The following is a 19,653-nucleotide window of genomic DNA, read 5'->3' as shown; positions in this document are numbered from 1 at the left end:
GCCCATCAGTCAGGCAGCTTCTGGGCGAGAAATCGACTGGAAGGTTTACAGGAACCCTGCAGTTAACTCTGCGTAACATCCAGGAAATGTTCCTGTCCCACCCGCCATGGGAATCATAGCGGCGGGGGGGGGGGGGGGGGTGGCGGCGGGCGGACCCAGGCAAAGGTCCATTGACCTTGAGCGGAATTTTCCGGTTTTGGGGCGAGTGCAGCTGGAAAATCCCTCCCATAGAGTTTTACAGCAAAGAAAGTGGCTCTTCGGCCTATCCACTGAAACATCTTGCTGCCGTTCAGACTGGCAGGTCTTACAACCCCGCCGACACTGCATCCCCACCGCAGGTTTCTTGGTGGCAAGGAGCGCGTTCAGCAGGAACCCTCGATGACAATGGTGAGACCATAGGACCCTACTGCCAGCGAACGGCACACTCCCGCCCCTGCGGGGGGGGGGGGGGGGAAATCCCACCCATAATTTCTGCCCATCAAGCACCTGTCTATTCTAATCCCCTTTTCCAGCACTTGGTCCATAGCTTTGTATGCTTTGGCATTTCAAATGTTTCTGACGAAGCTGTCCTCCACTGCTACCACCTACTGCCCAAACGTGGGCGGCACGGTGGTTAGCACTGCTGCCTCACAGCGCCAGGGACCCAGGTTCAATTCCGGCCTCGGGTCACTGTCTGTGTGAAGTTTGCACATTCTCCCCATGTCTGCGTGGATTTCCTTCAGGTGCTCCGGTTTCCTCCCAACAGTCCAAAAGACGTGCTGGTTAGGTGCATTGGCCAAGCTGAATTCTCCCTCAGTGTTACCTGAACAGGCGCCAGAGTGTGGCGACTAGGGGATTTTTACAGTAACTTCATTGCATTGTTAATGTAAGATTACTTGTAACACTAGTAAATAAACTAAATAAATAAACAAAGGGTTAGGTTGATTGGTGATGCTAAATTGACCTTAGTGTCAGGGGATTAGCAGGCTAAATATGTGGGGTTACAGGAATAGGGACTGGGTGGGATTGTGGTGGGTGCAGACTCAATGGGCCGAATGGCCTCCTTCTGCAAAGTAGGGATTCTATGAAGAGAATGGGAGCGACATTGAGATCTGAAGTTGTTAGCTCCATCTGGAGTCCAGAAGGTTGTATCTAACAGAAAGACAAGGCATTATCCCACAAGCCTGCATTGACTGGGACGTAGAATGGCAAGCGATGGGAAGCTCAGGGTTACACCTGTGGGCTGAATGGGGTGTTCAGCAAGACAATGGCTCAACTGTCCCTTGGTGCCGTTGAAAAGCAGTGGCTTTGTGAGCAGCAAGTCGAATATACTCAACCTGGAAGAGTACAAGGAGATTGCTCCTAAAGGAGTGGCTTGGGGCCCCAGGCAGTGAGAGCGGAGGATGTGAAAGGATAAGTGTTGCACCTCCTATACTTCCATGGAATGGTTGCCGGGGGAAGGAGAATAGACGGCACGGTGGCACAGTGAATAGCACTGCTGCCTCACAGCGCCAGGGACCCAGGTTCAATTCCGGCCTCAGGTCACTGTCTGTGTGGAGTTTGCATGTTCTCCCCGTGTCTGCGTGGGTTTCCTCCGGGTGTTCCGGTTTCCTCCCACAGTCCAAAGATGTGCGGGTTAGGTTGACTGGTCATGCCAAATTGACCCTAGTATCAGGGGGATTAGCAGGGTAAATGTGTGTGGTTACGGGAATAGGGCCTGGATGGGATTGTGGCCAGTACAGACTCGATGTGTTGAATGGCCTCCTCCTGCACTGTTGGGATTCTTTGATTCTATGATGAGGTGCTGGAGGCGATGGAGGAGTGAACAGGCTCCCTTTGAAATGCTGAAAGGGGAAAGGGATTGGAGGGTGTGTTTGGTCATGACAAAGTGCTGGAGATGGTGCAAGAAATCATCTGTTGAATGCGAAGACTGGTGGGGTGGAAGGTGAGGACAAGGGGAACCCTGTTGTGGTTCTAGGCTGAAGGGGAAGAAGTGAGAGTAAAATTGCGGGTAATGGGAGAGACATGGTTAAAGGGATCTGTTAACCGCAGTGAAGTGAAATCCTTGACTGAGGGGGAAAGAAGACATCTCACAATCTGATTTAGCATTGACAGAACAGATGCAATAGAGATGGAGAAACTGGGAGAATGGCGTAGACTTCTTAAAGGAAATGTTGGGGGTTGGGGGAAAAATGTATAATCCAGCTACTTCTCGGAGTTGATTATCTTGTAGACATTGATGGATTGGTTATCCCCAGAATTGGAAGTTGTTGAGGAAGGGAAGAGATGAGTCACTGGTGGACCATGTGAAGATGAGGGAGGGTTCAGAAGCTGGAAGCAAAGTTGATGACACTTTCCAATTCAGGATGAGTGCAGGAAGTAGTACCCACACTGTCATCAAAAGTACCAGTAAAAGATGTGAGAGAGAGGATCTGAAAATAGTGCATTGTCTTTTTTCCCCCCATAAGGGGATATCCCTGCTTATAACTCAGGTCAAACAAAGAGTTGACACTTTTGGATTTGTTGTGGCTTGAACTCTAGGTGCAGATTCTCTGACCTCGCCCGCAGCTGGGATTCTCCAGTCCCGCTGCAGTGAACGGAGATTTGGCTGAGTGCCAAATTCTCCATTCTTGCTGGCAGGGGTGGGGCGTGAACGGCCGGAGAATTCCAGAACCTATTTAATCTCTGAGTTCTGTGAGAATCAGGTTTTCTGATCTAAAAATCCATTGAAGATCTAACTATGTAATTTAGGAACTTTTATGGCAGGTCCTCTTATTTTTAAAAATACTCTTCCATAACTCCCCATCAAAAACAATTTTCAAAATAGGATCATTCAGAAAATGCTCAGAATAGTTAGTTTTAGAAGGCAGAATTGAATTGTATAACTTAGGTCAAAGTCTCGTTCTGCAACAGCTACTTACCTTTCCATAATTGAGGAAAGATTCACTGAAAGATACTGGGAAAGGGCAGGGAAATGGATTCGGAGTGCAGTAAATTTGACTGATTGGGAGCTAAAATTGACACGGGTACAAATGATGGGCCAAAGAGCCTTTCTCTGGGATGATATAGTGGCAGATTGCAGCACAGGTGCTGTTTGCACTCAGAAATATTGTGAGGATGTGTAATTATAGAATCCCTACAGTACAGAAGGAGGCCATTCGGCCCATCGAGTCTACACCGACCACAATCCCACCCTATTCCCGTAACCCCACATATTTACCCTTCTAATCTCCTTGACAGTAGGGATAATTCACCATGGCCAATCAACCTAATCCACACATCTTTGGACGGTGGGAGGAAACTGGGGCACCCGGAGGAAACCCACGCAGACACGGGGAGAATGTGCAAACTCCACACAGACAGTGATCCAAGTCGGGAATTGAGTCCCTGGCGCTGTGAGGCAGCAGCGCTAACCACTGTGCCTCCCCATCATCTGTGTAGCCAACAGAAGGGGCATAGAAGAATGACCTTTACCCCTGTGGGGAGTGGAACAAGTTGCTTTGTTCTTTGGGCCCAGTGCTTTTTTAATGTTCCCAGTCCAGCAACTGGTGGCAAACGCAATATGTTTATTTTTGTTAAAGGTAATCAAATCACTGTGTATAAATGTGTACTTTCCAACCATGAAACAGGGAATCCACCTTCTGATCCTCTCTTATTAAGCGATAACTTGTAATGGAAAAGGGAAATGTCAGAGATAATTAATAGAGAGTTGGCAGTCCTCAAGGGAACCTGCTGCGGCATATCCAGAAAATACCTGGAGATATTCCAGTGAAGATATTTGTAAATGTTTCTGAATTGGTCTAGATATTAAAGTGTCTTTGCAAATATCAAATGCCCCAACTTCAGGAGAACAGGACTGGAGCCTGTTATCAGGTTCTGTTTGTCAACATCTATCAATCCATGTTCTCCATCTGAAACCTGGATGATGCATAATGTCCATTACCTGGGCTGGTACCTTCAAGCCAAATCACTCCCGAAATAAGACAGACTCCTAAGCATTTCTGGAGTTAGCTAGTCCCGAGCTTATCTCTGGAGCAATCCAATCCTGATTCACAATTCTGGACTACTGCAGTCCTGGTGCACCATTCTGGGGTAACCGAGGCCTGGTGTTCTATTCTGGAGTGAGGTAAAGTTGCCATAGTCCCAGATGACCATAGGCTGCTCTCCCCTTTGAGGGGGAGAGCTGATTGGTGGTGATTTAACCTGAGGGTCACCACACCTCAGGTGAGGGGCAAGGTGTGAAAGTTGGACATTCATGAAAAACCTGAGCTACTGCAGGAATTGAACTGTTGACATTGTTCCGCATCACAAACCAGGCGTGCATCCAACTGAGCTAACTGACCTCCCAAGTAACCCAGTCCTGGTGTACAAATCTGGAGTAACGCAGTCCTGGTGTTCAATTCTGAAGTAATGAAGCCCTGGTGTACAATTCCGGAGTACTCCAGTCCTAGTGTACAGTTCTGGAGTATCCCAGTCCTGGTGCACAATTCTGGAGTAACGCAGTCCCAGTGTACAATTCAGGAGTACCCCAGTCCCGGTGTACAATTCTGGAGTAACCCAGTCCTGGTGCACAATTCTGGAGTAACGCAGTCCCGGTGTACAATTCTGGAGTACCACAATCCCTTGTACAATTCTGGAGTACGCCAATCCCATGTACAATTCTGGAGTACCCCAGTCCCGGTGTACAATTCTGGAGAGATCCCAGTCCCGGTGTACAATTCTGGAGTACCCCAATCCCATGTACAATTCTGGAGTACCCCAATCCCATGTACAATTCTGGAGTACCCCAATCCCATGTACAATTCTGGAGTACCCCAATCCCATGTACAGTTCTGGAGTACCCCAATCCCATGTACAATTCTGGAGTACCCCAATCCCATGTACAATTCTGGAGTACCCCAGTCCCGGTGTACAATTCTGGAGTACCCCAGTCCCGGTGTACAATTCTGGAGTACCCCAGTCCCGGTGTACAATTCTGGAGAGATCCCAGTCTTGGTGTACAATTCTGGAGAGATCCCAGTCTTGGTGTACAATTCTGGTGTAATGCAGTCCTGTGTACAATTCCAAGGTGAAGCAGTTCTTATGCACGTAATGATGATAATACATTAATAATTTAGACACCAGGAACATTTCCAGTCTGTGTCGATCATTAAAACCTACCCTGAGGGAGTCACTGTGAAAAACTCCAACAACAACTCATATTTATAGAGCCCCTTTTAAAGTAGTGAAATATTCCAATTCTCTTCAGAAGAACGTTATCAAACAGAATTGGATACCGAACCATGTAAGGGTGTTTTAGCATTGATCGCGATAAACTTGGTCAAAGAGGGAGTAACTTAAAAAACAATAATTTCAATTGTCTGAATGGACCTTGCTCATTCAGCGCAGACATCAGTATTTGTGTTTTGACAGGAAATACGTAACTTCACTAATACCCCATTTATTGTTTAATGAATGAATTATTTCAATTATCTTGAAGTGATTAAAAATATGCAATGTGGAATATATAAAGCTGAATTTTACAACCCCACCACCTCCACCCCAGTTATGTTTGAGATGGGACAGGGTTTGCAAGCCCACCACTTTCCTGTCTGCAAGCTGTCCTCTATAATACGGTGCATGGACAGGTAAGACATCAGCCAGTCCCCCTTCATCCTATTGGGGCCATTGATTGGTCAATTAAGAGTCTAATTTCACCTCTGCCACCATGGTATGGTGGGTAGTGGAAGGTGGAGGAGAGTGAGCAGGCTGCGTTTTCACCAACTCTAGTGAAAAGGCAGGAAGGAAGGTGGGGCACCTAACTCCCCACCAAGATGTAACACTTCCTTTGCACCCCCCTCTATCCTCTGAAACTGTAGCTGAAAGAGCAAGTCAGAGGCTAGGAATTCTGTGGAGAACAACTCACCTCCTGAATCCCCAAAACCTGTGCACAATCTATAAGGCGCAAGTCTGGGGTGTGATGGAATACTCAACATTTGCCTGGATGCGTGCAGTTCCCACAACACCCAAGAAGCTCAACAACATCCAGGACAAAGCAACTTGCTTGATTGGCACCCCATCTGCAAACATCCACTCCCTCCACCACTGACACACAGTAGCAGCAGTGTGTACCATCTACAAGATGCACTGCAGGAATTCACCAAGTCTCCTCAAGCAGCAACTTCCAAACCCAAGACCTCTACCATCTAGAAGGACAAGGGCAGTAGATGCATGGAAGCACCACCACCTGAAAGTTCCCCTCCAAGTCACACACCGTCCTGACTTGGAAATATATCACTGTTCCTTCACTGTTGTTGGTTCAAAATACTGGAACTCCTTCCCGAACAGCACTGTGGGTGTACCTCCACCACAGGGACTGCAGCGATTCAAGAAGGAGGCTCACCACCACCTTCTCAAGGGCCAATTAGCGATGGGCAACAAATGGTGACTCAGTCAATAATGCCCACATCCCGTGCACATTTTGAAAAAGGAACAGGTGTCTCAGTAAGTCCGCCCCAGCATATTGTTACTGCGCAGCTGCCTTTCTTCAAGTCAGTCAACTCATGACCAATTTTTCTACCGGTGAGCAATACCCTTCACCCCCCATTCCCCCCGCCCCCCCTCGTGTAATTCAGCCTATTGAACTAGTTTACATAGTAATTCCCCCACAGGGCTCAGTTACTCACTCTGCAGGGATTTAAACACTGCTTGATGTGCGGTACCTGCCTAAATCAGGCATGAGTCTGGTCCATTTACTTATCTCAATAGGGCTTCAATGGCCTTGCAAGCATGAGTACAATGTCCGCCATGATCTAATTCCACCCAGCGCAGGCTTCTCTGAAGACAGAGGAGACCACATCAGTTTGTATCAATTAGTCTTTTGTGGAGCCCCACAGAGTGTTTTTCCAGCTCCTCCTCCCCCCTACCCCTGCCCCCCTCCCCCACAGAAATAGTTCCACCTCTGCTGTCTTGGGAGTTGCCTTCAACCATTCCCCCGCCCTCCCAGGCTTGGTTTCACACTTGTCCCAAGCCCCACCTGCTCACCGACCGCTCCCAGTTCAAATCCATCCCAGCTTGCTCACTGAATATCTTGAACCGATCGAATAAGGACCAGAAAATACTGAAAGGTTTCTGTGACATCCAATGATCTGGATTTGACTAAATTGTCCCAATTTTCTGTCAGCTTTCATTCTCTCAATTGCTGTGATCTTTAAGTAGTCAGTATAATTGTTAACAAGGCGATGGAGTTGCCACGTTTCCTTAATTATGGAACTGTATGTGAAGCTCAACAGCAAAGAAAAAGCATTAAAGGCTAATTTCTTTGATAGATCAAGCATTCAAAGCCTCTGGCTCCTGTGAATCAGCAGCTCTGTGCCTCAATAATCTCCATCATTTTCGATGACATTATCGAACAAGATAATAGCGCAGTTGCAAAGTTCCTGTTTAAATATGGGCCATTATTATGCATTGATGTGATAATAAGGGGGAACCAGCCAATGCCAAATTGCCATTGGTGCTGCTATTGATTTGTTCCAAGTTGCTAAAGGCGCCAATCATCGTTTCCTGATTTTAGTGAATAAAATGGAACCTGATACAAGTAAAATGTTACATTTCTTTTCCTCACTTTCTTGTTTGATTGTGTATACACTTTGTGGAAAGATGTTGCTCAAATAACTTCAAGTACTGGAGTAAACCAGTAGCGTACGCCACTGGGGTTTACCAGTCTCGGTGTACATGACTGGGGTAAATCAGTCCCTGTGTAAATTGGTTCTGATGAGGCTAGACTGCCAACGAGGTCCTGAACATTGAGGGAAGGTGGCACTGTGGTTAGCACTGCTGCCTCACAGCACTAGGGCCCCGGGTTCAATTCCTGGTTTGGGTCACTGTCTGTGTGGAGTTTGCACGTGCGCCCCGTGTCTGCATGGGTCTCTTCCGGGTGCTCCGGTTTCCTTCCAAAGTCTGAAAGATGGGCTGGTTAGGTGCATTGGCCATGCTAGATTCTCCCTCAGTGAACCTGAACAGGCACCGGAGTGTGGCGACTAGGGGATTTTCACAGTAACTTCATTGCAGTGTTAACGTAAGCCTACTTGTGACACTAATAAAAAGTTAAAAGTTTTACGAGTTTATTAGCCTGTTTGGGTACATTGAGGGAGATTTAGCAATGGTCAATGCGCCCAACCAGCACGTCTTTCAGACTGTGGGAGGAAACTGGAGCACCCGGAGGAAACCCACGAAGGAAGAGACTCCAATTTGAAATTTGCCGATATACAAAACCTGGAACCATGGTGAACTGTGAGGATGATTGTGTAGAATTTGAAAAGGACACAAACGAGTTAATGGAAGGGGCGGACAGGTGGCAGATGAAGTTCAATGCAGAGAAACGTGAAGTGATTCAGTTTGGTAGGAAGAACATGGAGAGGCAATATAAAATAAAGGGTATAACTCTAAAGCGGGTGCTGGAGCAGAGGGACCTGGGTGTGTAAGTATAGAAGAGCAGTTAATAAAGCATATAGTATTCTAGGCTTTATTAATCGGAGCAGAGAGTACAAGAGCAAGAGGTTATGTTGAAGACACTAGTTCAGCCTCAGCTGGAGTACTTCACCCGGTCTGAGCTTTGCACTTTAGGAAGGATGTGAAGGCATTGGAGCGAGAGCAGGAAAGATCGGGATGGGTACATGAATAGGGAGGGAATAGAGGGATATGGACAGAATAAGGGCAGAAGGTTTATTTTGAGTTTAATTATGGCATCATGATTGGCACAGGCTTGGAGGGCCGAAGGGCTTGTTCCTGTGCTGTAATTTCCTTTGTTCTTTATCTACAAAAATGGCTCCAGGGATGAAGAACATCAGTTATAAAAATAAATTCGAGAAGTTAGAACTTTATAAATGTATTTGACAGATTTAATTAATAAAAGAAGCAAAAGCGACATGAGAAGAAAGCTTTTTCACACAGCGAGCGGTTAAGGTCTGGAATGCGCTGCCTGAGAGTCGTGTGGTGGAGGCAGGTTCAATCAAAGCATTCGAAAGGGAATTAGTTATCCGAAAAGGGAGAATGTGCAGGATTACGGGGAGAAGGTGGAGGAACGACACTCACTGAGTTGCTCATCTGGAGAGCTGGCACAGACACAATGGGCCAAATGGCCTCTTTCTGTGCTGTGACAATTCTGTGATTTTATGATGATGTGTCCTGTGTGAGTTACACTTATAGCATTAAAAAATTTAAACATTGTAATGTTCAGAAGGGGCGGCACGGTGACACAGTGGTTAGCACTGCAGCCTCACAGCGCCAGGGACCCGGGTTCGATTCCCGGCTTGGGTCACTGTCTGTGCGGAGTCTGCACGTTCTCCCCATGTCTGCGTGGGTTTCCTCCGGGTGCTCCGGTTTCCTCCCACAGTCTGAAAGATGTGCTGGTTAGGTGCATTGACCTGAGCAGGCGCCTGAGTGTGGCGAGTAGGGGATTTTCACAGTAACTTCATTGCCGTGTTAATGTAAGCCTACTTGTGACACTAATAAACAAACTTAAACTTTAAAAAATGTCTGAGAAGATTGTTGTTTCTTAAGCTTTGAATTACAACTATTTTATGATGTTAACAGTGTTACAACTTTTTCGAAGATCTCTTGCATGCTGCTTATTGCGGCTCTGTTAACGCTGTTAATAATAATCATGATTGAAATGTTTCCTCAGCGTGATCTAGGCGGAGAACGCGTTCTCCAGAAAAGGTGGACAACATTCCTGAAAGCCCAGCTCTCCTGCTCACTTCCTGATGATGGCTTCCCTTTTAATGTTATTCAGGACGTGTTTGTTCTCTCTCCTGGAAAAGAATATTGGAAAAACGCAACCTTTTACGGAGTATTTACTTCCCAGTGGTATGTGAATTCAATATTATCTATAATTCATGCTAGAATCCATGGCCAATGTGCTGATTTCCAAAATGTCTTACAATCTTTAAGACTTTTACTTGGATTAATGAGGATGTGGGATACGAAGGGATTGTGGTATGTCCTTAAATTGTATCCCACAAATTCCCACATCCACATACTTCTCGATTAGAGGCATTAACAATTACTGTATCTTCATAGAATCCCTACAGTGCAGAAGGAGGCCATTCAGCCCATTGAACTTGCACTGACACTCCAGCAGAGCATCTTACCCAGGCCCTATCTCCATAACCCCATGTATTTACCATGGCTAATCCCCCTAAACTACATATTTTGGGACAATTTAGCATGACCAATCCACCTAGCCTGCACATCTTTGGACTGTGGGAGGAAACTGGCGCACCCGGAGGAAACCCACACAAACACGGGAAGAACGTGCAAGCTCAACACAGTCAGTCACCCAAGGCCAGAATCAAACCCGGGTCCCTGGCTCTGGGGAGGCAGCAGTGCTAACCACTGTGCCATCGTGCCGCCCCTAATGGTGCATAGTCTAAAACTTAAGATGTCTACTGCAAGTTTTATTTTATTGTCATCCATAGGGGCGGCACGGTGGCACAGTGGTTAGCACTGCTGCCTCTCAGCACCAAGGACTCGGGTTCAATTCCAGCCTTGGGTGACTATCTGTGTGGAGTTTGCACATTCTCCCCGTGTCTATGTGGGTTTCCTTCGGGTGCTCTGGTTTCCCCCCACAGTCCAAAGATGTGCGGGTTAGGTGGATTGGCCATGCTAAATTGACCCTGGTGTCAAGGGATGAGCAGGGTAAATATGTGGGGCTGTGGGAATAGGGCCTAGGTGGGATTGTGGTTGGTGCAGACTCGATGGGCCAAATGGCCTCCTCCTGCACTGTAGGGATTCTATGAAATCCATCCTTAGAAATTGATGGACCTGGGGTGTATGTCACTTCTGTTTTGGACAATTTCCGTTGTGTTTGTAGACGTCAGTTTGTGAGTGACAGTCCCTTCCGCAGCTGGCACAGATGGATGGTGTTGGCCAGAAATTGACTGATGTTGATCTTTCTGGCAGGCTCTCTTTTCCCCCATCTGGTCATTTCTTTAGTCCTCTGCTTTGTCCACACCCGTCTTGACTGCATGTCTCCAAGCACTCCGGTCAGCAGTGAGGACTTTCTATGCACCAACCCCAATCCCAGTCAACTTGGAAGTCCTGCTTGCAGATACCGTTGTATCGCAGACATGGACAACCTGTTGGTCTTGTGCCAACACAGGCTCGCTGTAGAACATGTCTTTGTGGATGCTGTCATCATCCATTTGGCTTACATGAATTGGCCAACATAGTCCTCACTGATTCAAGAGGGCAAACACGCTGGGGATGCCAAGACGCTGCCTACTTCCACATTCAGCACACCATCTTGCCAGGAGATGCCCAATTTGAGGAAAAGGAGTTGGAATCTATTCAACGTCTTTTTTTGGCTTGCATAAGTTATTCATCCCTCACTGCTGTAAAGGCAGATGCTGAGGACAGAAGCTGGGTACAGACACAGCTTTATATTTCTGGTTAGTTTGCTGTTGGTCTACACTGGACTTCTCAGCGTTGACATAAGGTCTGCAGATTTGGCAATCCTAGCGCTGATTTCAAGGGGCAGCTTGCTGGTAATTGTTGATCCAAAATATGTGAAGCTGGTGACAACCTCCAGAGTGAGGTTGTCAATATTGATGGAGTCCATGCATCTTGGCCCACAACTTAGGTCTTCGTGTCAGTCCAAACCCCTCGCAGGCCTCAGAGAGTGCTCAACAAGCTGTTGCAAGTGATCTCAGCAGTAACAAGTCCAGTAACACTTTTGAGATTTTAAGAAGTAAAATATTTATAAACAAGAAGTAAAGGAATCATAGAATCATAGAATCCCGACAGTGCAGAAGGAGGCCATTCAGCCCATCGAGTCTGCACCGACCACAGTCCCACCCAGGCCCTATCCCCATAACCCCATGCATTTACCCTAGCTATTCCCCCTGATACTAAGGGGCAATTTAGCATGGCCAATCCACCTAACCCACGTATCTTTGGACTTAGGCACACAAGGTTACTATTACATAGTTAAAAATAGTCTTACAAAATATTCCCATCCAAAATACTTCCTTCTTGGTCAAACCCATAAGTAAACCCCTCTAGCAACACACTTATTGATTTTTAACTCTGAAACTCCAGTAATATTACCTACCTTAAATCTGCTGTTTTAATAAAGATATATCACACAATCCCTCGCACTCACTTCCACTCTGCTGCGGAAATCCAAGAATCCTTCAGACATAAGGCTACAGCCCAAGACCTTTCTGGCTTGAGCGGTTGGTTGATTCAAACTGCACCTTCTCCCAGGCCAGAGCTGTTTCCAGGAGGCCTTCCCCACACAACCAACAACAAATCAACTCAACACCGCTCCTTAAATATCCTTTTTCTCCCCCATTCATTTGTGATTCCATTGCCCTTAGCACTTCTTTGAACTCTACCTTTCCATAATGATAAGAAACTTCCATGTTTTCCTCTGGCCCCCCCACTTTCAGGTCAAATAAAACTTAATAATCTTCCCTTGTTCACGAATGAAACCTTTGTAAGGTGTAAGAATTGCTTACTCCCCCTTAACATTTAACAGCTGAAAAAAACAGGTCCCAGTGTATCTCCAAATTTGTAAACCTAGCCTATTTATTTGTACCACAAATGCACCATAGTATCTCATTCCAAATGCACAAACCTAACATCTCTGTTCTTTCATACCTTAAACCTTCCAGAGAACCTGTCTCGAGGAACGTTGTCCCAGTGAGGGAGAGAGAGAAAGATGGCGCATGCACACACGCTCGCTCTCTCACTCTCTCTCACTCTCTCTCACTCTCGCTCACTCTCACTCTCGCTCACTCTCACTCTCGGTCACTCTCGCTCACTCTCGCTCTCACTCTCAGTCACTCACTCTCGCTGACTCTCGCTCTCACTCTCATTCTCTCTCACTCATCCATTCTCACACATACCCACATGTATCTCATCCCATCAGGTAAAACAGGATGATCAACATATGATGCAATCTTTGCTGAGTTTATACATTTAGAAAATAAATAATTAGTTTGTATTTGTGTTGAGATGGTAATATTTTAAAGTAGAATACTAACATTCTTTGTGGGGAAACTTTGACTGATGGACTGTAAGTTACTTCAGCAATTATTTTTGTGCAACAATTAACAGATTTCTTTTTATTCCAATATTCCACCTTCTAACAACAAAAACAACCTGCATTTATATAGCAATATAGCACCTTTAATGTAGTGAAACATCCCATGGTACTTTGCAGGAGTGTTATCAAACAGACTTTGACACTGAGCCACATAAGGAGACATTGGTCAAAGTGGGAGGTTTTGTTTCCATTCTTACAGTTACAAAGCCAATGCGCAGAGTGGACAGGCCGACATCTTGATCCATCTCCTTGCTTGCTCCAAAAAACAATTCACATTCCAATTGAATCCAGTTCATGGCCCCCACAAGAGAGACACGCAAGATCCAAGCTGACACGGCGGCACGGTAGCACAGTGGTTAGCACTGCTGCCTCACAGCGCCACGGACCTGGGTTCGAATCCCGGCTCGGGTCACTGTCTGTGTGGAGTTTGCACGTTCTCCCTGTGTCTGCGTGGGTTTCCTCTGGATGCTCTGGTTTCCTGCCGTAGTCCAAAGATGTGCGGGTTAGGTTGATTGGCCATGGTAACATAGAACATAGAACAGTACAGCACAGAACAGGCCCTTCGGCCCACGATGTTGTGCCGAGCTTTATCTGAAACCAAGATCAAGCTATCCCACTCCCTATCATCCTGGTGTGCTCCATGTGCCTATCCAATAACCGCTTAAATGTTCCTAAAGTGTCTGACTCCACTTGCCCCTTAGTGTCAGGGGGACTAGCAAGGTGGATATGTGGGGTTATGGGGATAGGTCCTGGGTGGGATTGTTGTTAGTGCAGGCTCAATGGGCCGAATGGCCTCCTTCTGCACTGTAGGGATGACAAGAAAAGGCATTGGCCCTGATGTTGGGCTTGATCTGACCCTTGATCTTAGCCAAAATACCAAGAAGCAGCTGTCTGAAGATGTTACCAGTTGTACAGAAAGGCTTAAAGGAGGAAAGTGAGAGACAGACAGGGGAAAATTCTAGAACTTATGGTCTTGTCAACTGAAAGACGGACACCAATGGCAGCGTGAATAAAATGAAAGATGCTCACGAGGCCAGAATTAGAGGATCACAGGATGTGGACCTGGAGGAAGTCGCAGAGCGAGGTGTGGTGGGGAGGGGGAGGGGGGAGGCCTTGGAGACATTTGTCAAGCAGAATGAGAATTTTAGAATCAAGACATTGCTAAACCGGTAGCCACGGTAATTCAGCTATCGCAGGGTGAACGGATCCTGGTGAGAGTTAGGACACAGGCAACAGAGTTTTGGATGAGTTCACATTTACAGAGAGTAGTACGTGGGAGGCTAACCAGGAGTGCATTGGAGTAGCGGTTCGGTGGCACAGTGGTTAGCACTGCTGCCTCCCAGCGCCAGGGACCTTGGTTCGATTCCCGCTTGTGTCACTATCTGTGTGGAGTTTGTACGTTCTCCCCGTGTCTGCGTGGGTTTCCTCCGGGTTCTCGTTTCCTCCCACAATCCAAAGATGTGTCGGTTTGGCGGATTGGCCACGCTAAATTGCCTCTTCGTGTCAAGCGGACTAGCTAGAGTAAATGCATGCGGTTATGGGGATAGGGCCTGGGTGGGATTGCTGTCAGTGCAAACTCGATGGGCCGAATGGCCTCCTTCTGCACTGTCGGATTCTATATTTCTAGCCAGGTTTGAACATGGATGAGAATTTCAGCCGCAGATGAGCTGAGGCAGGGACAGCATCAGGCAATGTTACGGAGGTGGAAATATGCCAGTGACAGCTAATTAGTGAGATTCCACACTGTTCTTGTTCGAATCACTGCTGACATTTGCAGGAACTTTTTCTCATATTGTTAAGTTGTTATACAGAAACGGTGTCATTCTCAGTGCATGAAAGCTACAACATCCTATTTTAGAAAAAGGAACTAGTGAGAAAGGAACCTTCAAATATTACGCTGCCTTACACATGCAAAATTAGCAATTCTTTAGTGTCAGGTATAGTAACAACTAGCAGATTGTACAAAGCACCATGGAGTGAATTAAAGGAACCTGTTGAATACAGTCACGCACACAGCTCGAAAGGTTAGTGGGGAGAGTGACAAATGAGACTTTAAGTTGCACGGACAGAAGGCGGCACGGTGGCACAGTGGTTAGCACTGCTGCCTCACAGCGCCAGGAACCCAGGTTCAATTCCAGCTTTGGGTCACTGTCTGTGTGGAGTTCGCACGTTCTCCCTGTGTCTGCGTGGGTTTCCTCTGGATGCTCCAGTTTCCTCCCACAGTCCAAAGATGAGCAGGTTTGTTGGATTGGCCATGCTAAATTGTCCCTTAGTGTCCTGTGTAGGTTAGCGGGATTAGCGGGGCAAATGAGTGGGGTTACGGGGATAGGACCTGGGCGAGCTGCTCTGTCGGATAGTCGGTGGAGACTAAATGGGCCGAGTGGCCTCCTTCTGCACTGTAGGGATTCAATGATTCTAAGAGCTGGGGACTTGACCATTAAGTTGCTGCTTCTCTTCACAGGTACAAGGGTGGCGCAGCTTCTTCTGCTGTTTGTGCTTTCTCCATGGGAGACGTGAAGAGAGCCTTCGATGGAAGGTACATGGAAGTGAATTGGGAGACACAGCAATGGTATCCCTACAATCATATTGTTCCAGAACCAAGGCCAGGCGCAGTAAGTATCTCAGAGATAAGAACTAGCCTTGTTTGCCTTTTGGAGGAACACATTGGCGTTTTAATATCTGTGTAATAGCGTCAATGCTTTATCACATTGACAAAGGCTGGTTTTAATTATATTCTGGAATATTCACTGACCTTTCTGGTTATCAATAAAAACCTTGCCTCAGCACCCATTTCCTGTCCAAAATTTTACTTAATCATTTTTAATCATGATTATACTCATTGGAATTCAGAAGAATTGAGGGGGGATCATATAGAAATATATAAGATTATGAAGGGAATAGATAAGATAGAACCAGGGAGGTTGTTTCCACTGGTAGGTGAAACTAGAACTAGGGGGCATGGCCTCAAAATAAGGCGGTGCAGATTTAGGACTGAGTTGAGGAGGAACTCTTCAACCAAAGGGTTGTGAATCTGTGGAATTCCCTGCCCAGTTGAGGCTACCTCATCGAATATTTTTAAGGCAAGGATAGATAGATTTTTGAACAGTAAAGGAATCAAGGGTTATGGTGAGCAGGTGGGTAAGTGGAGCTGAGTCCACGTAAAGATCAGCCATGATCTTATTGAATGGCGGAGCAGGCTCGAGGGGCCAGATGGCCTACTCCTGCTCCCAGTTCTTCTGTTCTTATGTTCTTATACTTTATAAACATTTCCTATGCGATTTTACCTTGTCAGCTGTCACACTGCAGACTCTGATTGCTGCTCTGCTGTGCGGATGGAGTTTCCCTCAGCACTGTCACCATCTTATTTGGGAATGGAAAGATAAAGCTAACTTCCGTTTCACATTAGACCCCTCTCCCCGGCTCCCCCTTCATCCTCAACTCCATCAAGATGTGTGAGGAGTTCATGGACTTGTTTGACATGCAGATTGAGACAATCTTGGGTGGCACAGTGGTTGGCACTGCTACCTCACAATGCCAGGGACCCAGGTTCAATTCCAGCCTGGGGTCACTCTCTGCGTGGAGTTTGCATGTTCTCCTCATGTCTGAGTGGGCTCCCTCCGGGTGCGCCGGTTTCCTCCCACAGTCCAAAGTTGTGTAGGTTAGGTTGATTGGCCATGCTAAAATTGCCCCTTAGTGTCCTGGGATGCGTAGATTAGAGGGATTAGCGGGTAAAATATGTAGGGATATGGGGGTAGGGCCTGGGTGGGATTGTGGTCGGTGCAGACTCAATGGGCCGAATGGCCTCTTTCTGTACTGTAGGGTTTCTATGTTCTATGTTTCTATGTTCTACGGGGATGGGAGCTGGGTGGGATTGTTGCCGATGCATGCTCAATGGGCCGAATGGCCTCCTTCTACACTGCAGGAATTGTATGATTTTAGGAATTTGTCCATCTGCCTTTGCCATTGCCCTTCTCTCACCTCGCCAAGCTTCTCCCAAGGTTCCCCTCTCCCCTGTTTGACAGGCAGATATCCATTTACCGAATCAGTCAGCAGAAGGCATTCTGTGATTCACAACTGTTTAATTGTGATTCTATCGTGCGGTACAAATACCAGTTTCCAGTCTTCCCTTCTGGATCCTCTGCTTGTCCGGAAGCAGTCCCCTACTGCGGAAAAGAAACAGCTCTTAAATAAATGCTGCAATGAGCATCATCTGCTCTCAACTCCCCCTGACGCTAGTCCTGTTTTACTCTTCGACGGACCTGTATTTCTAACATTGTCGTACCCAACCTTGAATTTCCACCTTTCAATTGTTCCTCTCCAATCTCCCATCATAACCTCATGAGCTTATCCTGTCATGAGAGCCGCCTCCTGTTCCTTCAACCCTATTCCCACCAGAATGCTGACTGCCTAACATCTCTTCCTGATAACCCCTCAACTGCGCCCCCATCCCCCCCACCCCCAACCACCCTGCCAGGTCCCTAAAAGACAAAAAAAAACCACCCCGCCAGGTTAGTTGATAACGTTGACTGTTCATAGAATGCCTACAGTGATGAAGGAGTTCATTCGGCCTATTGAGCCTGCACCAAACACAATCCCACCCAGGCCCTATCCCCATCACTCCACCTATTTACCCTGCTATACCCTTGACACTAAGGGGCAATTTAGCATGGCCAATCAACCTAACCTGCACATCTTTGGACTGTGGGAGGAAACCGGAGCACCCGGAGGAAACCCATGCAGACATGGGGAGAACGTGCAAACTCCACACAGACAGTGACCTAGGTCAGAATTGGACCCGGGTCCCTGATGCTGTGAGGCAACAGTGCTGACCACTGTGCCACCGTGCCGCCTTCCAGTTCCTTCCCTTTCCTTTCAATTCTACAGTCATCACCTCCTCAGTAAACCCACTGTGATTCCTCTTTCTTCACAGAACATGTCCAATCTCCCATCTCCCTTTCCTCTGCTAGGTCCTTGAATGTGTTGTTGTCTCCCAAATCCGTGCCCCATCTTTCCTGTAACTCCCCCGTTTGAACCACTCCAATCAGTTTTTCCACCTTTGCTTTTTCCCAGTTTAATAAATCACTCCATTAAACCAGGGAGCAGTTTTAATTGGCTGATGCAGGGACTGCCACACCATCTTTGCAGGAAGTCCAGCCTCAGAGAGCGGCCGGCCAGTTAGATGACTGGCCGCTCTGTAGTCACAACAGTGCCAGGTTCAGGCAGTGGCCACTGCTGGGACTACAAGCAGTCCCAGGAGACTGGACATTGAGGCCAGAATTTGACTTTGATCATACGATCAATACATACGATCAGATCTTACATGCGCTTGCATATAACATTATAGCACAGGAGTCTGAAGTGCGCCCGCTGACAGTTAGGCAGGCAATTAGGCCCATTAAGGAGATGGTAGTTCATGATTTTAAGTGGCCCGTCATTTTTACGGTTGGTGGATGGGCCAACCGGTCAGGCAACCTTCACGTCTTTGCTACAACCTCGATCCAGGGCGTTCTGCGTTCTTTTCATCGGATTTAATTTGTGCAGGATGGCAGCTTCCTGGCACAGAGCCACAGCAGCGGTCAGCTGGCATCACATTACTTGGTGAAGTCAGGCATGGCTCAGTTGGTTGCGCTCTCACCTCTAAAGTCACACGGTTCTGGGTTCGAGTCCCACTCTAAGGCTTGTGCACAAAAATCAAGGCTGCCACTGCACTACAGTATTGAAGGAGTGCTACATTGCAGAAGATGCTGTTTTTCAGTGTTAAGCTGAGGCCCCATTTGCCTGTTCCAATGGATGTAAATGACCCCATGGCGCTATTCTTGAAGAAGTGCACATGAGTTATGTCCCGTGTCCTGACCAGTAGGTACTTTTTTAAAAACTTATTCTTTTATGGGATGTGGGTGTTGCTGGCTGGGCCAACATTTGTTACCCATCCCTAGTTACCCATGAACTGAGAGTCTTGCTCAGCCATTTCAGAAGGCATTTGAAAATCAACCACACCGCTGTGGCTCTGGAGTCAAATGAAGGCCAGGGCAGGTAAGAACGGCAGATTTCCTTCCCTAAAAGACATTGGTGAACCAGGCAGGCTTTTACAACATTGCTGAGATAGCTTTTTAAGTTCCAGATTTATTAATTGAATTTAAATTCCACCAGCGACTGTGATGGGATTTAGAGCCATGTCCCCAGATCATGAGCCTGAGTCACTGGGTTAATAGTCTAGTGACATTACCACACTGTCATCACCTCCCCCGTTGCTCATTATCCCATTGCTGTTTGTGGGAATTTGCTATGTGTGAATTGGCTGCTACATTTCTACAGTGACTCCACTTTAAAGAAATGTTTTGTCAGTTGCAAAATGAGTTAAGACAGCTAAATATAAGACATATAGATGGAAATCTTTCTTTAAACTCATGTTCATTGATTTAATATCTGATTTATTATTTATTTATTATATTATTGGATTTATTATTATCACATGTATCAGTATACAGTGAAAAGTATAATTTCTTGCGTGCTATGCAGACAGAGCATACCTTACAAAGAGAAGGAAAGGAGAGAGTGCAGAATGTAGTGTTACAGTCACAGCT

General features: G+C 46.8%; 1 protein-coding gene across 11 annotated transcripts in view; it reads left to right on the top strand.

Annotated features, from left to right (window-relative positions):
* The window catches only part of sema4ba (sema domain, immunoglobulin domain (Ig), transmembrane domain (TM) and short cytoplasmic domain, (semaphorin) 4Ba), a 401,715-nt gene that overhangs the window by 350,514 nt on the left and 31,548 nt on the right, over positions 1–19,653 (top strand). For all 11 annotated transcript variants that reach the window (XM_078241521.1, XM_078241528.1, XM_078241520.1 and 8 more), the window contains 2 exons: positions 9,644–9,825; positions 15,531–15,681. In XM_078241521.1, the coding sequence (XP_078097647.1) occupies positions 9,644–9,825; positions 15,531–15,681 (333 nt within the window). The remainder of the gene's footprint in view (positions 1–9,643; positions 9,826–15,530; positions 15,682–19,653) is intronic.

Source organism: Mustelus asterias, chromosome 24 (genome assembly GCF_964213995.1).
Source record: "Mustelus asterias chromosome 24, sMusAst1.hap1.1, whole genome shotgun sequence".
Lineage (NCBI taxonomy): Eukaryota > Metazoa > Chordata > Chondrichthyes > Carcharhiniformes > Triakidae > Mustelus > Mustelus asterias.
This window is presented reverse-complemented; position numbering and strand designations above follow the sequence as displayed.